At 39.3% G+C, this 18,841-nt stretch overlaps 1 protein-coding gene across 11 annotated transcripts in view; it reads left to right on the top strand.

Annotated features, from left to right (window-relative positions):
* NTNG1 (netrin G1) overlaps nt 1-18,841 on the top strand; it is a 320,172-nt gene that overhangs the window by 228,120 nt on the left and 73,211 nt on the right. For all 11 annotated transcript variants that reach the window (XM_069479083.1, XM_069479075.1, XM_069479076.1 and 8 more), the window contains exons 4-5: nt 6,819-6,991; nt 18,572-18,598. In XM_069479083.1, coding sequence (XP_069335184.1) covers nt 6,819-6,991; nt 18,572-18,598 — 200 coding nt within the window. The remainder of the gene's footprint in view (nt 1-6,818; nt 6,992-18,571; nt 18,599-18,841) is intronic.

Below are 18,841 nucleotides of genomic sequence, written 5' to 3'. Positions count from 1 at the left end.
GACGTTCTTTCTTCTACCTCCCTTCAATGGTAGAGGCTGCCCCTCTGACTCTTCAGTGCAAATGCATCATCATCATCATGGAGAGACAACTAAGTGTTCTTACTCTACTTCCCTATATTGTCATGATTAGATACAGAGAGTATCTAATGGTCTGTAATTATTCTATGTATGTATGTTTCATCTTCTCTACTCAACAGATTGTATGTTCTTGGAGATTAGGACTATATGTTGTCTTTTTTTTTTTTTTTTTTTTTGAATCCCCAAGAGACTTTTCGTGGTACTATCCATAGAATATGCCATTAATTAAGTTTACAGAAGAACTCAGCCCATGTCAGTAGCAGTAGCCATAGTAATTATAGAAACAATAATAATTGAAACTAAAATTTATTAAGAACTTTGTGTCAGATACTACCCTAATGGCTTACAGGCTTTATCTCATTCAATCCCCATGACTGTCCTTTGTTGTTCCTGTTTTACAGAAGAGGCAGCTGAGCCTTAGCCATGCTTAGAGCAGAATTCTGGAGACAGGTTTCCCATGATCTGAATATCTGCTCCATCTTGCACTAGCTGGGATTCTTAACCCCTCATTATTCAAATGCATCATCTGTAATCATTAGTGCAAATCACATGGGATTATTGTAAGGCTTGTATGAATTAATGTGTGAAATATGCAGAAAGAAAAGCACTTAGTACAGTGCCAAGTGCTTAGAAGTATTCAGCCATGTTAGCTCTGTTCAGTTGTTGAGTTACTTATCCACCCATCATGGCAAGTAATGGCAAAGGTGGGATTTGGACTCAGGCTGTCCGATTCCAGTGTCATAACTCATAATCTCTAATTTATATTGCTGCATATCTCCCATTTCTAATAATATGTTGAGGTGGGAACCAGAAATGATTTGAAGAAAGTCAAGGAGCTTCAAAGGCAGAAAAAGTACGCGAGAGGCATTGTATAATTTATCAGCTTTTAAAAAAGATATTTGCACAGCACCGATATTTGTGCTAACACATTTTCTAAAAACATTCATATAGCTAGTGTCAATCCAAGGTAGAAGGTGCAACCAGGGGCTGATCCAGGTTTTGTAATGCCTAACGCTCATGCTCCTTGGGAGTGGGGGAACCGGGGGCCTCATTAATAAAAAAAAAATCCTCATTAATAAAAATAAATAAATAATATCTTAACTGTGCAAATTATACCAAAGCATATGACCATGTGAACATATCGCTAGGGTCCTCCTCGGAGCCTCGGAAGGGCCCTAAAGCTAAACTTCATTCACTTCGTGATAAATCCTCCCATGGTGCAAAAGTAGCCGAGACCCTGCCCTGCAAAGCAGCAAGTCTGGCCTCCCTTCCTGTTTTGCTTCACAAAGGACCAGTTTCTAACTTTTTGGTCTCATTACCTCTACTTGAAACATTAATAATAGGCTATACAGACCTCTAACTCACAGGAAATTCTGGTGGATAACACACTTCCCAGAATAGATATATTAAGTTATAAAGAAGAACAAGGCAGACGGTATAGGTTTTTCATACCTACTGGCAGGTGGCACAGAACTAAATGTTGGAGCCTTTTTATAAGCAAGATTAAATTGACTTGTGACAGCTGGTCACTAAAATACAGGAAGTAGAGATCTGGTTGAAAGCAAGAACACACTGGTGTTCAGGAAGTTTGCATCATAGACTAGAGCTCACTCTTTAAAAAGTCTGTTTTAGTGACGCCCTTATTTGACAGCGTCTGCTGCGTGTCACTTGCACACAAGTGGATCTTCAACGTACACGCAAGTCTATTAGTTGTATCTGCATTGTCTTGGTATGAGCTATGTGTGTGTAAACAGAATCTGTGAATAGGACATCAGATATGTGACTGTGAGCGAAGGCTTTTAGGTCTCCACTCGTACAGTTCCTCCCCTGCCTACTGTGACAGTAGACGTGGGACCTGGATGGCCATGGACATGGATAATGAATCGGTCAGAGACAAGTGGAATGTCACAGAAATCTGCCCTCCACCTATCACAAGGCCAGAAGTCACAACACCAGGAGTCGACAGCAATCTCCCAGCATCGTGAAATCCATTTCTTCCCCTGCTGGAGGAAAAGCCACTCTGGCAAGGGCTCTAAATAACTGATTTTAGCGTCTAATTGGAATGGGGGAGGTGAGGATAAACTGAGCTGTGGAAAATGAAAGGGAACCATACACAAACACAGGCCAATCTCCTAGAGCCTCAGTGTCCACTTTCAATGTTCAGCCCTGGCACAGCTGTTGTCATAGCTATGGAAAGAGAGCCCAAAAGCTGAGCTAGGTCACCGGATTTACTGCTGGGGAAGTTACAGTTTTAGCCAGTACTCAAGTAATGCTCCCCCAAACTTCAGCTGGACAGGGCTAGTCGTCCTTGCATGAGAAGTTGAAGCTAAAGAATGCACATTCCAGAATAATTATGCTACGCAAATGCTTTCTTTTTCCTCTCCACTAAGCTGTGTTCTTTTCCTGGGTTTTTCAGGCATTGTTTTAGGATGCCCTTGCTTTAGGTTTCAGTCACCTGCTAAATGCTCTGGAGTTTAACTTAAATTAAATTGGGTTTACAACATCTCACGAATTTTATAGAGTTGTGATGAAAACCAATGATGAGGGCATGTGGCAGTTTTCAGCACACATGATGGAGGGTTTGATTTAGTACAATGCCTATTAATTCTCTATTGTTACTCCGTTGCTATACTAGACATGGTAGAACATGCACGTGAAGTTCCTGCTTCCAAGAAGTCTACTTGTTTATTATTAATTTGTTTAATTATCAAATATATTTTGAGCACTTATGTTCCAAGCACCTTGTCACGTGTTGGCAATACAATAAATAAGGCAGATATGACTGCTGGGGGAGTTTATCCTCTAGTGAGGGTGACAGAAGAATAAACAATTAAAATACAGCCTACATCTGCCTACATCTATAACAGAAATAGTATGGGCTTTAGTATGCAATTAGCATTGCCTTATGTCATAGGAGCACGTAGGAAAGGCATCTTGGTGGGTCAGAGAAACATTCAGGTAGTTGATCTGCTGATGTTTTCTGAATATCAATTAGGAGCCAGACACTGTGATATCCAAGTTAGCATTATTTGAAGGGAAGAATTATCTAGATAAAAGAGGTGGGGATAGGAGAGTAGAATGTTGCATGCAGAAGAAACAGCTTATAAGATTACCTGAAGGCAAAGTTTGAAGACCTAAGTATAGAGTTAAGAGTGGTACAAATGAATCTGGAGAAGGAACAAGACTCAAGTTGCAAAGGGACTCACAAGCCATGTTACAGAGCTTGGACTCTCTCTGGAGAATACTGGAAAATCTTACAATGGTTCTAAACCAGGCACGACCCACATATATTTGTGTAGAAGATTGCTTTATTATTGTGTTGAGACTGGTTAGAGAGGAACACAGCTGGAACAGTAAATTCTGTTGAGAAACGATTTAATAAACCAAATCAAAGATGGTGATGATCTCAACTAAGGAAGTGATAATTGCAATAACAGTATGGATCTGAGAGATAATCAAGGAAGAGGAATCTGAGAACTTGGTGAGAGACTGAGTAATGACAGATTAGATGTAATAGGAAAGGGAGAAGAAAGAGTCATTCTTGGCCAACTGGGTGGAAGGTGATACAATTTACTGAGACAGAGAAAACAGAGGGAGGAGTAGGTGAGGACAGAAGCCAAAGAGTTCAGTTTTGGACATGTTGATGTGGACAGTTTGATGGATGTGGACAGTTTGGACATGTTGATGTGGACAGTTGGACAGTTTGATGTGTCCAGGAGTTATTTTGATGAATAACTCTGAAGCCCAGGAGAGAGATCTATGTGAAGATACAGATCCTGGACTTACCAACGTGGTGACCAGATAGTCTTCATTTAGTGTAATGGAGAGAGGGGGTTCTATGGATCCCTTGGGTAATAGACAATCTCTGCATCTCCTAAAATGTTTTCAGATTTTTGAGCTTATTTTATATATATTTATTGGGAGAGGGGAGATAATACAAACTTGCTTTAAAAGGTCAATAACTCAAAGTTAAGGATCCCAGAGAGAATGAAGGGACAGCCTAGATAAGAGTGCCCAGGGAGACATCCTGACTGTTCTGGGCCAAAAATCAGACAACAGCACAGGTAAACAACAGACAGAAGAGGGTCCTGAAAATGAGCTCGGGTATCATCAGGGAGAGGGTCAGAGGAAAGGGAGTGGTCTGAGGTCAATGCCCCTGACAGGTCAAATAAGGAAAGGAAAAGTATCCACTGGATTTTCAACAAGGAGGCCATGGGTGATCTTGGCAAGAGAGGCTGTGGTCAGTTGGAAAGAGTGAGTGAGTGGGAGGTGAGAAAACAGAGATGGTAAGTGTAGGAAACTCAGGAAGGGAAAGGAGAGTGCTAAGGAGGTAGCTGGAGAAGAAGACCAGGTACAAGGTAGAAGATGGGAGACTTATGCAATGAGTACAAAAATTTAAAAGCACAAAGAACCTTGAATCACAATTAACCAAACCAAACACACAGAAGCATATAAGCAAGTCATAAAAATAGAGCTCAGGGTGTCTACGGTGGTCAGGATAGATTTCAGGGAAGGGCTATGAATTGAGTTGAGCCTTGAATGATTAATAAGCTTTTGGCCAGGTGAGAATGAGCCATTAATTGGAAGAAATCTGAGAAAAATAAGACTAAACATGCATCTATTCTCCTTTTACCTCCTTTTGTTATTCAAAGAATATTTTCTCAGCTAATATAATATCTTTAGAATGGAAATTGCCTGTAACTCAGAGAGCGGCTACAAGTATGAAAGTATTAACAGTCACAAGATATATAACCCAATTTACAATTACTACTTGAATTTTTAGTCTTCACACATGAAACCAGCATATTCTTTGGGGTCACATTGTTCATTTCCTCATTTGGAATTGTTAACACCAGATCTGGTGCTAAATCAATATAAGCTGGTGCTTCTATCACTTAGGTTTCAAACATCTCCCTATATATAAACACACCCATAAATAAAGGTGCTAATGTTGGAAGGAGAGAGATCTTTTAATAAGCAACCTAGCACAAGTAATTCCCTGCATATAGGAGGTTGTTATAGAACCTAGCACATAATTAAACACTGTCTATTTAACTGAATTATTTTTCTCTTGCCTTTTTAAGAAAATGTACAAATGTTAATTTTCAAAGGTGACATTTATGTGTCTAAGTTGAACAGGTATTATTTAAATAGTAGCTTTCCAGCTTATTATAATTTATAAGTATATAGAGGATGGACTGTAGCTAGAAGTATTATAAATTGTAGTAGATACCTAAGGTAGCTGAAGCTTGGTTTCCCCAGAGATGGTTATTGCTTTAGGGGCCACAGCTTTTAGTTAGAAGAAATCCCAGTATCTCTCAGTAATAGTCTTAGCCATTCTTCTTCTTCCTTATCACAAGTATGGGTCAGTGTTCCAAACAGATCATCAATGCACAAAAGAGAAACCTGGCCATTGCTATACAGACTTCAGAGAAGCCATCACCAGCTATTGTTAAAGAATCTCATTTCCCTATCTAAGAGAGAATTCTGTTATTTTTCCTAGTTCATGACATCTACTTCAAAAGAAAAAGAAATTAAAACACCACAATATTTCTTTGTCTTTGTGAAACTTGAGTTTCTGTACTTTTGTCCTAGTTCCTGGAAGAGGACAGTTTGTTTTAAAACACACACACTCACACACACACACACACGCACACACACACACATTTTCAGGTTCTGACTCACGCCCTATCTTGGCACTTTATCCCCCAACCTGGGTGCCACGCTGTTTCCTCTGTATGGACACATCTCTTCTCACATATATTATTCTGACCTTGGGTCATGGTCATTCTGTCAACTTAGGTTTTACTTTTCCAGAGGATGTGACCCATGCTTGGCGTGATACAATTTATAACCTGCTGCCTCAACAAATATCAAGTTGGCCTTTGCAATTTTGTAGTCAAAAACTTTGGATACGGGGATGTATTTTTGTGGAAATTGCATATTCCATTGTTGCCTCTCATATATCACGGCTTTATTACAGGCAGCAAAGGCAAGGCCTTTGCTAATGACTTCAAACCCCTGCCACACAAAGGGTTGTTTTTTATTATTTTCGGGGATTCTAAGCATCTTTTATTAGAGTAGTCTGGCTTGTTTCTGGGAGACCTTCGTGATTACCCGATTTGCAGTGAGTGCTGTGTCTGAGGGCGACTGCCTAGAGCCCTTAGTGGAAAACCTCTTCCGATCTGAGGAAATATCATTTTAGAGCCCCAAATGAGAACACTTGATTATAACCTCTTGGGTTTATAAGAATAGGTCTGAATAGCAAACTCTTTTAATGGTTATCCTTCTTTTAAACAAATAAGAATTGTCTTACTGATTTAGAAAAAAAGAAGATAACATTCTTCTTTAAACCCAGATGAAATTGTCATAAATTCAATAATATCACAGAAAAACCTCTCAGCAGTGGCAATATTTTGGATACCTTTTGGGAAACCCTTGATTATGGAGCACAGTTGCTTGGTGAGAGCTTCAGGCCTCCACTGAACTGCCTGGTAGTGTTTCTCAAAGCGCAGTGCGAGGACAGCCTGCATCATAACAAGCCCACACCAAAAGGCACTTGTTGAACAGATTCTGAGGGCCGGGCCTGCAAATCTACATTTTACCAAACGTCTCTCTGTATCACTAAGCACCACCACACGGTTTGAAAGCCACACCCCTGGGAGACAGACCAGGAAAGCCTCAGTGGTGGCTAAGACCAGCGTGACTGACAGTGAATTCTTTGTCTCTCCTCTGCCCAGGTGCAAGTGTAATCTCCATGCCACTGTGTGTGTGTATGACAACAGCAAATTGACATGTGAATGTGAGCACAACACTACAGGTCCAGACTGTGGGAAATGCAAGAAGAATTATCAGGGCCGACCTTGGAGTCCAGGCTCGTATCTCCCCATCCCCAAAGGCACTGCAAATACCTGTGAGTAGCTTTGCTGGATAACACCATATTCTGTGTGCACAACGAGCTGATACTTCCTCTCAATTTCACTTGCCATGTGATTTCACTCCTCTTACCGGTTGTTTCATTCCTTTTCAAAATGCAACTAATGTTTTAGTCCCCATTTTACCACTCATAAGCATGTTTTAGCACTCTGATCATCTGTTAAATTCAGTCTCCTAACATTCACATTAAGTGTGTTGGGAAATGATTCTTGAAATCACAGAAGCAATTTTTTCTAAGTAGATGAGACAGGGGGTGATTTTTTTTTCCTCTCCCAAGTTAATTTGCTATTAAAATAAGGCCTTGAAAACTCTCAACTCTAACTTAATTTTAGCCATAAAGAACTTTCATAAATTCTTGGAATGTTTACAATCGTATTTTCCATACTGGGTAACCCAAGAGATGCTTTATCCAGAAGATGCTTCCCTTTCCAGTTTTAGCTAGCCCCTAACTTTGCCCAGTAAAATAATTGGTTTTTTCCAAATTTCAGCACTTGCACCATGCCTGCCATGAATCCTGTGGGTAGAGATCAGTCTTAGGTAAAAGGCATGACTGTAGGCCTGTGGGTACCACATTAAGAAAAGAGATTTTTGTGAGCATATGAAAAAGCGCAGGCATTATCTGTGTTTATAGGAACCATGTGTGTGCCCCACCGAAATCCCTGATTATCCCTCGGAAAACAGGCTCTGAGATACTCAAGGAAAAAAATGATTAGTTCCTGAATAATTTGCCCAATTCCATGGATGGACCAATTGGCCACCTGCAAAAGCCCAAGGTTTGCCATCTTTAAAAAGTAGAGAAAGGAAGAGATTAGAATATACCCATTCAGTGAGAACCAAGAGAAGCAGCAGGACAGTGAGCACAGGAGAATGAGAACTTAAAAAACCACCGGCTCCGTGCAAGGCTAAGAATGTTATCAGCCACTTCAAAGGAGCAGCTGTGAGAAACCAAACCTAAAAACTAATATCACAGGAACCAGGACCTTATCAAGTTAAATATAAGAGTAATGGACCAAGTAACAAGCCACGAAGTGTGGGGGCATGAAATTATGATAAAATTTCTATGAAGCAGAAAAAAAAATCCTTCAAAAGGTTAAAAAAAATCCTTCTTTGTAAGAGTATTCAGTTTCTGTGTTAAAGAAAAAATTGACTTCTTGCTCCTAAAATTAATACGTTAAAACTCTGTTGAGCAGAAATGTTGATTTTTCAAGGCAATTTTATTAATGGAGACTTTGACCTTTTCTCAATTGTTGAGGGCCAGAGACTCATGAATTCAGAAGGGACCTCGCGAGGTTATTTGTTGCAATACCCTGTGGCTGGCTACCTAAGAACCCCCATGAGCACAGTTGTCAAATTTAGTTTAAAGCTTTCCCAGGGTGAAAATGGCTCAGATTTCCTTTTCAGTGTCTGCTGCTGCTTTAGTGGGACAGGCTTGAAGAGAACGAAGTTCACAAACACTTGCTGGCATTCTGGCTCATCCTTGGGCAGACTGACTTGCCCACGGCCCCACAGAGGCAGCTGGGGTAGGCTGCTGTGGAAGGCATCAGCTTCTGTTCTAACATGATCCTGTTCCTCACCCCGCTGTAACAGTGCTTCAGAGTCTTTGTTCATTTCAGGACATGCTCATGGGGAAGACTTTCTTGTTTCAGCCAAGATTTCCACTGAAATGGATTTCTTATTATATTCACCATGGAAGTGACTTACATATCTCTAAGTTTTTGCATATTGAGGATCACCAAGTCACTACCTGGTCAAAGGAGTGAAACCTCTTTCAATTTTCCTTGCAGGTCCAATTGTCCATCCATCCCTTAGTTTTTACTGGCTTTCTCTAGGCTTTTTTGGACCTTTTCTCATCTCTATTAATATAAGAAGGTGACAGATGGACCCAATGGCCCAGGGGGTTCAATCCAGTGTTTCAATGTGGCAGATATTATAAGAAAGATTTTAGAAGTTATCTGCGGTGGTCCATCCTTGCAATGGAAAGAACCCCTTCAACTAAATCTCTGACACATCAGACTGTGATTTAAAACATCTAAAGAGGGAAGTAAGCAATGTAGTAGTTCCGGGCACAGGTTGCAGGATCAAATCCCAGTTCCTCCATTCACTAGCCGTGTGACCTTGAGGAAGTAAGCTAACCTTTCCAACACCGCTTCCTTCCCATCTGTAATGTGCGAACAACAGTTCCTGCCTCATAGGGATTTGGAGAGGATTGACTGTGCTAATTCGCGTAATGTGTTTGGCATAACACCTGTCACCAAATAAGTGTTCAAAAATAATTTTATTTTTTAGGATTTTTATAAGACAGTCTTATCCATTGTTGGACTGTTTTATTTAGCATAAAAGTTACTTATTAACATCAATATTGAGTGTCTCTTGATTTCTAACCATATTTTTCTTTTTAAGTAGTAGAAGAACTATATTGACCCCAGTTTCATTTCTTCTCCAGGTTAACCATCGTCAACTTTATTTTTCACGTGACAATGTTTTCATGTCTCTTACCTGGTTGCCTCCCCTGGAAGCCCTCGGGCCGAGCACAGGACTTTAAGCTCTTTTGTAATGTTTATTTTATATTGGCTTTTTCTTAGGCACAGGAGAGCATGCACGTGCACACAGGCACTCACAGGACTCTAGTTAGTACATTAAGAGTCAGTTATCTAAGTCAGGGATATTTAAGATATATCATATCCTAATACAAAAATACATAAACCTAAGAAGTAAAATAGGAGGAGCTACAACCTCTGGTCCTTCAACATTGACCCTTCAGTGGCCTAGAAATGCCACTCGTATTATTAGATAATCTCTAGATTTAGCAGAATCTCAAGCTGCCAGGATACTTTTTGAATCGGATGGTCAGTTTCTGTCCATCCCCACAACTTTTAGCAAGAGAACAAGGAGGCCTTCATTATGGCAGGGAATTATAAGATCCCCCTCTGAAGGCAATCCATCGTGCAGGGATAACCTAGATGGGACCTTGCTGGAGGTCGTTAGGCTTTGGAGGTCCTGCATTGCAGAGTAACTCAAGGCCACTTTTGTGTGAAACGTGTACAGCCAAGAAAGAAGAGTACAGAAGGCCAACACTCTACAATATAACCACCCCAGTCTGTGAGACACACCACCTTTCCCTGTGCTTTTCGCTACAATACACTTGGTAGAGGCAGAAGACAGAACTTTTGTGATAATGTTTTTATTCACATGCTTTTATTCAAGACCCGGTGTGTTTTCTTGGTCTTTTAAAGCCAATGCACATGTATCAATATCTTTTTCTTATCTTTTTACAAAGCTTATGTTTTGTAGAAAAGACATCTTTCTTCTCCCTGTTAATTGAATGCCCTTTGAATTTCCTTTCTGTCTTCCAAGTAATAGCACCTCTGTCCAACTTTATGCTTAATCATGGTTCTCTTGATTCCCCACTGTCCATTTCATTAGTAAAAGTATTAAGTAAGATTCCTTAAACTCTGATCCTTGTGGAATAACACATAATATTTTTCTACATATAGATACTAAAAACTTAGTAACCACTCTGTAGGAACCATAGCTCCAGCAAAGATAATATAGTATCTACACGTCTGCTTCTCAAATTCTGTTCTACTGGCCTTGAAAGAATTCCATGTCCAAATAAGTTTGGAAAATGCTGTACACTATACTGATTCTTAGATACACACATTGTATTATAGAAAACCTTTGAGAAATCCTACAGTAATCTATTTTACCCAATGTTTCCCAAACTTATTTGTTTCATGAAACACTTAATAACTAAACACTTAGTAATAATAACCACTCAATAGATTTTTACAAAACTTGTCCTCTTTTGAGGACATGCTCATCTAAACAATTTCCTGCAGCCTAGTGGTAGGAAAATCATGGAGACAGACAGAAAACCCAGCTAGTTCAGCTGCATTCAATCTTTTACTTTTCTCTCACCTACATGGTCTAATATTCTTCAAAGAAAGAAAATTAAATTCGTCTGACCTTGACATTATTTGTTTGTTCAGAAATCCAACTTGAATTGTTACACAATATCTAGGGCTCCTGTGAGTGACGGAAAGTAATTTGATGATTGTTCTATTATTTTCTCTGGTATTAAATTTGCATTGACCAATTTATGTTTTTCCCTGGTGCACACATGTGTGTGTCATTATCTAGACGATTTCCTAAGTGCTTTACATATATTAGTTCATTCTAAACTCACAACAGTCTTATAAGGTAGATCCTACTGTTTTTATTTTATATACATGGGATCTTATGATTACAGAAGAAAAGCATCTTGTTTAAGGTTTACACAGCTAGGAAGAGTGAGAGGGAGGATTTGAATTCAGGTGTATCATGACTCAAGGAATGCATGTTGCACTATGTTGCTTCTCAGGTTAAATTTGAGTGACTTTCTCTGTTCTCCATTGGGATTTAGGCTCCATTTTGACCCCTGTTTGAACAAGTCAGTCTTCTCTATACTTGCCCTCTCCTAGATCTCTGCTTGTTATTTCTCTGCCTTCAAAGATTCCCCTTCTTTATTTACTAATAAATCTTCATGTTCTCCACCCCTACCTGTTCCCCAAGTTTTTTCCTTGACATTCCAATCTATTCGTGTGGTTTTGTGTCTTAGTTTTATTAGTAGTAATCAACCAATTCTGGCTTCAATCTTTTTAACGAATCTAGACAATTTTTTTCAGCTGTCTGCAAAGATCTCAAGGTTAACATACCAACATACCAGATACTAAATTCACTTCTTTTTCCCAAAGCACCTTTGTCTTCACTCTCTATTGAAATTCTGCTCATTTTTCAAGCCTGCTCTTCAATGCCAACTCCTCAGTGAAGCCTACCTAGACTCTTTTATGCAAAATCAATTACTCTTCTCTCTGTCTAGAATCTTGATAATGTATGTAGACTTACAACTAGTTGACTATCTTTAACAAAGTTATGATAATAATGATAGCTACCATTTATTAAGTTTACCATTGGTTTTTACACTTCATGTAGTGCTTTATTGGCTTAAATCCTCACAACATCCCAGTGGGGTGTGTGCCATTACTATCCCCATTTTACAGATAAGGAAATGCAAGCCGAGAAAGATTAAGTAAGTTGTCCCAAGGTCTCACAAGGAATGCATAACAGAGCAAGATTAAAGTCAGGTCTGTCTGACTACAGCAACTAAAACATTAGCAATCTAAGTATGGGACCATGTTTTATTCCTGGTCTTCATATATGTTTGTAGAATTAGTTATATTAGAGAATGGATAAATAAACCTAATACCCTTGTAATGTGCATGTGGAAATACTGGCCTCCCACAGATCCTCTTTTGTCTCCTGGAATATGTGGTCTTCACAGGTCATCAGCTCTAACACAAGAGCCTTCGGTCTCCTACAGTGAGAGACCATCTGAGATCTTGGAGGAAATCCAACAGGAAAAAGACTCACTGATGCAAATGGCCCATCCAACCATCTAGAGATGGCACATTGGCTGGCTGGTTTTCACAGGCCTCCCTACGGTGCATTCACTGCCTGGGTGGCTTGACCACTGTCAAGCTCTTACCACCAGCCTTTCAGGCTTAGAACCCTAATTCTGTCAGCCCAGTAAGAGAAGTTCTTGCCCATATATGTATGACCAAGCCTGTAGGCCCAGCATATAACCAGAATACCAAGTTACTTATGTACAACCACCAGTTTGCAGTCCCTCATCTGAAGCACACGGGAACAGATATAATTTGGAATTCAACATTTTTAGGATTTTAGAAAGGCAATACAGTGCACATATATCATATTACAACAATACCCACAGCAGAATATTAGGCAGCACCATTTAATCAAACATTTTAATATTTCTGCAGCAAATATATTATTATTCTCACCAACTGGGATGGGAGAGGACTATAAATAATAAACTCATATCAGTTCCATTCCAGTTTTTCCACATAAGTAGTTCAGAGCACAATAGGTTATACCGCAGGTATATTTTGAAAAAAACTTTCAGTTTTCACAATTTTTTTTTTTTATTTGAGAACTGGAGATAAGAGATCTGGGCCTGCAGTAAATTAAGAGACAGTATAGAGTGGTGGTTATGGGCCCAAACTCTGGAACCTGGACCTTTTGGGTCAAATTCCCTTCCCAACTGACTGAGACAATTTGGGCAAGTTACTCAGCCTCTATGTGTTTGAGTTTCCCCCATCTGTAAAATCACCCTGATTATTGACTTCATAGGGTTGTCATAAAATTAAATGAATTAAAACACACGGGCATTTAGACAGTGCCAGGCACCCTGTAAGCCACAATGAACTTAGTTGCTGTGGTCATGACATTTTCACTGAGATCCAGCACACGATCAGCAAATTCTCCCCTTGGAGACGGCAGCGATATGGGGAGATACATTGTGGCCAAATGCCTGTTTATTCATCCACAATATGAAGTAACAGCTACGGTGTCCAGATTATTCAAGTCCTTATGACCAGCGTATTCTCTTTCCTGTAATTAAGTCTACGTGCAGAGCCAGATGCTAATCAGAAGGTTGCTTGGTGAGCATGGGATCAGGAAGTTTAAATGACTTGATGTTAATAACATCAGGCTGAAACACCCTGCCATGTCCATCCCACACAGGGTTAGCCTCCCTCATGCCAACAGGACACTGAACGTGTGGAAGCTTACAGGTTACCACTCTCTATCCTGAGACAGTGCTAGGACAGTACTGCCACCATACGTTTCAGGATGCACCATTTGCGAGGCTTCCACATTTTGATTAGCCGGTTCTTCCATTCCTCAGTTATGTTAACACAGGAAGTCAGGTTAATGTCACCTCTGTCAAGTCTGTCACATACACTCAAGCCCCAAGCCCTGCTACTGCTCTAAAATGACTTTAGCTATCTCTGCTTGGGTCATTTATACGATGATTTCGCAGCATACTCTTGTGAAGGCAATCTTACTTCCCTCACTTTCAAGTCCCTCGGAGACAACTCACAGCAAGCACCTCCCATCAACTGCAGTTTCAACCAGGGGCTGAGGCTGGAAGGACAGTGGAAGTAATTCCTCTGGAATGCAAATGAATCTGCAGAATGTTTTCTTGCTCGTTACCTACCTCTTCAGCTAAAAGAGGTTCTTTTGGAGTTAGAGCTCCCAATGGCTTCAGTCTGGCTATGAGATCTAGTCGCCTACTTGATGGCATCTATCACAACAGTGGTAATTTTGAAGCACGCCAAATCCTTATCCCTTCTGCTTCCTTCCTGATGAAAAGTTGCTGAATCTTCCATTGATTCTCAAAAGGCATTATGGCTTTTAGCATTGCGTTAATCTGCTTCTGAAGATCAGGGTATTTATTTTTGAGATCTCCATCACCTTGACTTCCTTAAGCTTAACTATGTACCCTTTAGCTATTTATGTGGTGTGGGAGGGTAGTAAAATTTTTTAAAAAAGCAAAAGAAAATATCACATCATTACCTTATATAATTCTACTAGGTTCTCTTCTTTCTAATTGCAGCAGAATACCCTTAGAACAAACATTAAAATAAATGGGGGGACAGGAAAGGCGGGTTGAGGAAAGAATAACTGCAAGTACCTACAAGGCTAATACCTTCTCATTTTGTTGGCACATGGGGGCATAATGGCCCTCTGGTTTACTCAACATGTATGTATGTCTCTGGCTGAAGCGACATTTCTATTCTAGAAGCAGCATTGCTATTATAAACATATACTGTGCATTGCAGAAACTTCTATTAAAGCTCATGCACACCTGTGCTTCATTTCCTCAGTGCAAGTTTAGCAATGTCTCAGACAGGACTAGGAATCACAGTCTCCAATGTTGACTATAAAAGGCAAGTCATGTGCATCTCTTTATGCCTCCTCTGTAAAATGAAATGGTTGAAGAAGATGATTTCTTAAATTCCTTTTAGCTCTCAATTTTTTATCACTCTTCCTGAATTAGCTTATCTAGTATCTTCCTTCCTTCCCTTCCTTCTTCTTTATCTACCTGTCATCTGTTTATCTTTCCCAAGTATTTTGAAGTTGTTCCAGAGGTGGATTTAAGCTAATGAAGTTTAAACATCAGGTTCCCTTACTGAACTCCTTCTAAATTAAAAAAAAAAAAAATTCAATTTATTTTCTGATTTTATATTTTAATGTTATATTTTTTCTCTTAAAGAGAGCTCTCAGATTTGTGTATACTTTACATCCCACAAAATCTGTATTTGCCCCTGGGCAGGATAGGAAAAAAGACAAATACAAACAAGAGTATCAAAATAGAAATTTAAAAGGAAGATCTGAGAAAAGGAATGGAAAGAAAATAGGCCAAACATTAAATGCTAAACAGTTTCCCCAGTTGAGCATCAAGCTGAGCTCTGAGGCTCAGAGTTTCATGGAAGGCAAAGCAGTGAGAGAAATTTGTATGTTGTATAACTCTTATTATCAGAATGGAGGACGTGTTCAAAGACAATATTTAATGTTAGTATTAACAATTAATATTCATAAATCCTGAACTCTAAGAAATGTCTCAGTGGAATGTTTTATAGGAGACAAAATCATACTTTAACCACAAGTGGTATTTTCACAATGATAGAAACCATTATGGAAATAATATATTTCTGTTCAAATATACATTGAGCAATTCTGCCATTATCAGGCATTGTCCTATGCAGACAAGAGATATAGAAAGGACCAAGACATGGAGCTTGTCCCCTCTGACTTGCCACGCAGACACACAAACAATTAAAAACTAAGTTGATAAATTGATCATGGAGGCCTGTACAAAGGAGAGAGGAGCTAACTCCCACAGGGATATGGAGAAGGAAGGGAAGAAATAACTTGTGAGCTCAGTTTTAAAGGTAAAAATATTCTTTACATAATAGTTGTCACCTCACAGAGAATGTTTAAAAAACTGCCAACATTGCCTAGAAATTTTCTGAGCACAATCTGACTCTCATTCCCATGGCTTATGGGCACAGTGGCTGTTGTGAAATAGAATTGCATTCATTAATTCATTCTGTACAGACCCCAAAGTCACCCCGCCTCTCGCGAAATGAATTCTTGCCATTCATTTCTAGGTCTTCCTGTCTTATTTCCTTGAGTATTTGAAGGATTTCTCATGGCTTACCTGTAGCCTTTTTAATGAATGTGATGGATTTACTAAATTCTTTAGTTATCTGTAGAGAACCAAAAACAAGGTATTTGGACGTTAAAATGAGAAACATTAAGAAAAAAATAACATTTGAAAATATACTAATGGACATCCTTTGGTGTTCAGATATTTTCAAAGTCAAAAATATTTATTCAAATGAGCAGTTTAAAAATCTTTTCTAAGCAATTCCCATTTTACAGCAGTGGAATAGAAAGTGATTCATCTGGCAGCACTTCAAAAAATTGTAAGCCACGAGATGAGGAAAAGCCTGAATTTTAAGCATCCAAGGTTAGGTAATAGAAAACATCTTCATGAGGAAAATAGAATCTCATAATAGCCTTGTTTGGTGAGGTTTGTATTCTTGGAATGAACATTGTTCCCCTGCACTGGTATCCCCAAAGGAAAGGAAAAATTTCTCCATCTTTCCAAAGTATTCAACTACTGCATCAAACAGTCTTGCAGGTTTGCTCTCCATTGTGTCTGGCCAAACACCCAGAGAACTTCACCTTGCATTATGCATGGCCCTCTAACTCCCTGTAAGTTTGAAAACACATGAAAAGTCTCTTCCTGCCATCCTAACTTCCATTCCCTTTGATGGATTGCAACAGGCAAGCGGTTCCTTGCAATGGAGCAGGATTTTCAATCATGGGGAAATTTGGAGCTTCTGCAATTGATACTAAAATTATGATGCTGCCATCGTATCTCACTCAACGGGGGATTTGCAAAGGGAAAAAATAAAGATTCAGTACCAAGTCACTGTCATGCTGTGGCAAAGACAGTCTGCTGGAGCGTTGGGTCAGGAATTCAGCAGTCCTTTGCAGAAATTGCATTCAGCTTGAAATTCAGTTCATAGGATGGAGTTAAAACACGGAACTAGAAATTTAGATTTCTAGTCTGAGTTGATGAGTGATCAGTAGTTAAGCTGAAGCACTATAAACTCTGAGCATTTAAAATCGAAAGATTTTTAATATATCTAATACCTGAAAATAAAATTTCATTCTATGCAGGGTTTTAAAAAAAATCATAGTAAGCCTTATTTCTTCATTCTCCTCTCCCCACTAAAAAATAGGAAAATAGCTCTTGGTTTTAAAGAATACAAAGCAAGAAATCTCTGAGCAAGGTCCAATGACTAGTTAAAATAAGCAGCAGGCAGTTGTTCAAAGGTAAATACTAAAATAGAAGCTTAATGATTCTTACAGTTACCACCTGTTACTACACCTCAATGATGTGGAGAACAAGTCTGAACAATTCATTAACGGCTATCACTTATCGGCTACACACCATGTGTCAGACATTTTTATGGATTATCTCATTCAATCCCCATGACAGCCCTATGCAGTAGATATTATTAGCCCCCTTTTAGATGAGGAAACAGGCACAAAGCCGCTAGGGGACTTGCCTGCAATCACCCAACTAGTCAGTAGCAAAGCAAGACTCTCACTCAGGTCTATTTGATTCCCATCTCAGACTCTCACCCACACTGCTACCTGGATTTAGGGGCAAGGGTGTAAATCTCTGGCTTTTAATTAGCAGTATCTATTACAGTGATGCTTTTTGAACCAGCTACAACAATAATACTAATCATAGCAGAGACGAATATAGCACATACTACCTGTCAAGCATTGCTCCGGGTGCTTTAAATCTATCAGTTTATAAAATCCTCACAACAACCCTAAGAGGTAGGAAACTGAGCCACTGAGGGTGTAAGTAACTTGCCCCAAGGTCACTCTTAGGAGTCGAAGTCAAGCTTCAGACTCAGACAGCCACACTCCTGAGCCCCTGCTCTTGGCCACAACTCTATATTGCTTAGCCTGGAGTTTTAATCTGGATACAGACTAAATTCATGCGCACATTTACGCTAAGTCCAGCCACATTCTGAAATGGCTCCACTACCTTAGCACCACTTGTGAATTAAAGGGAAAGCTGAAAAATCGATGAAGTCCATGATCAATATGAACCACCTAATGTATTCTTGAATTATTCTGCCCAATTAAGTTTCTATTACAGAGTTGAATCCACATATCTGACAAGTAAAAGAGGAATAGAAATGATGGTTATGTGAGATTAATCAAATAAGGTGTCAAATGATCTTCAACAGCTAACACAAGCATCTCAACACGTTTAAAAAGATCTATTGCAACATGTGGATATACTTGCACAGGTCCACAAAGTGTGTATTTGGTACTCTGTGCACAGAACATAAGCCTAGCTCAATATCTGTTTTGAACCACATGCAAATGTTCATTAACCTTATATGCAAGCATGAAATGTTTGATGTCTCAAGGTTTCCTTGAACCAGCTATTGAAATCAATACACACACACACATATATATATATATTTCTATGCCAATTTCCTAATGTTCTGAATGTTATCAAATGTGAAGTTACTAATATCTTTATATTATGTTAAAGATGTCATGTACTAATAAATAGCTAACGGCTTGTCTTTATTGTTTTCTTTTTCTCCAGGTATCCCCAGTATTTCCAGTATTGGTAGTAAGTAAAAAATCACCAAACCAAGTCTAGCCTAGCTTTGCTTTGTTGTTCAGCTCCTCAGATCTATTTTCCCAGTGTCCATTTCTGATGTAATAGGGGACTTGCTTTGCGGATTGCATTTTTTGTGTTGGTTTTCTGCCCAGCTGTGCTGAGAGCACAGATAAAGTAGTTATTGATGCGTAAGTCTTCTGTGGACGTGGCAGGGCCACTACTGTCCTGACTACTTTTGACCAATGAAGGCCA

This window comes from Eulemur rufifrons, chromosome 8 (genome assembly GCF_041146395.1).
Source record: "Eulemur rufifrons isolate Redbay chromosome 8, OSU_ERuf_1, whole genome shotgun sequence".
NCBI lineage: Eukaryota > Metazoa > Chordata > Mammalia > Primates > Lemuridae > Eulemur > Eulemur rufifrons.
Note: the sequence above shows the minus strand (reverse complement) of the source record. Positions and strands in the feature narration are given on the sequence as shown.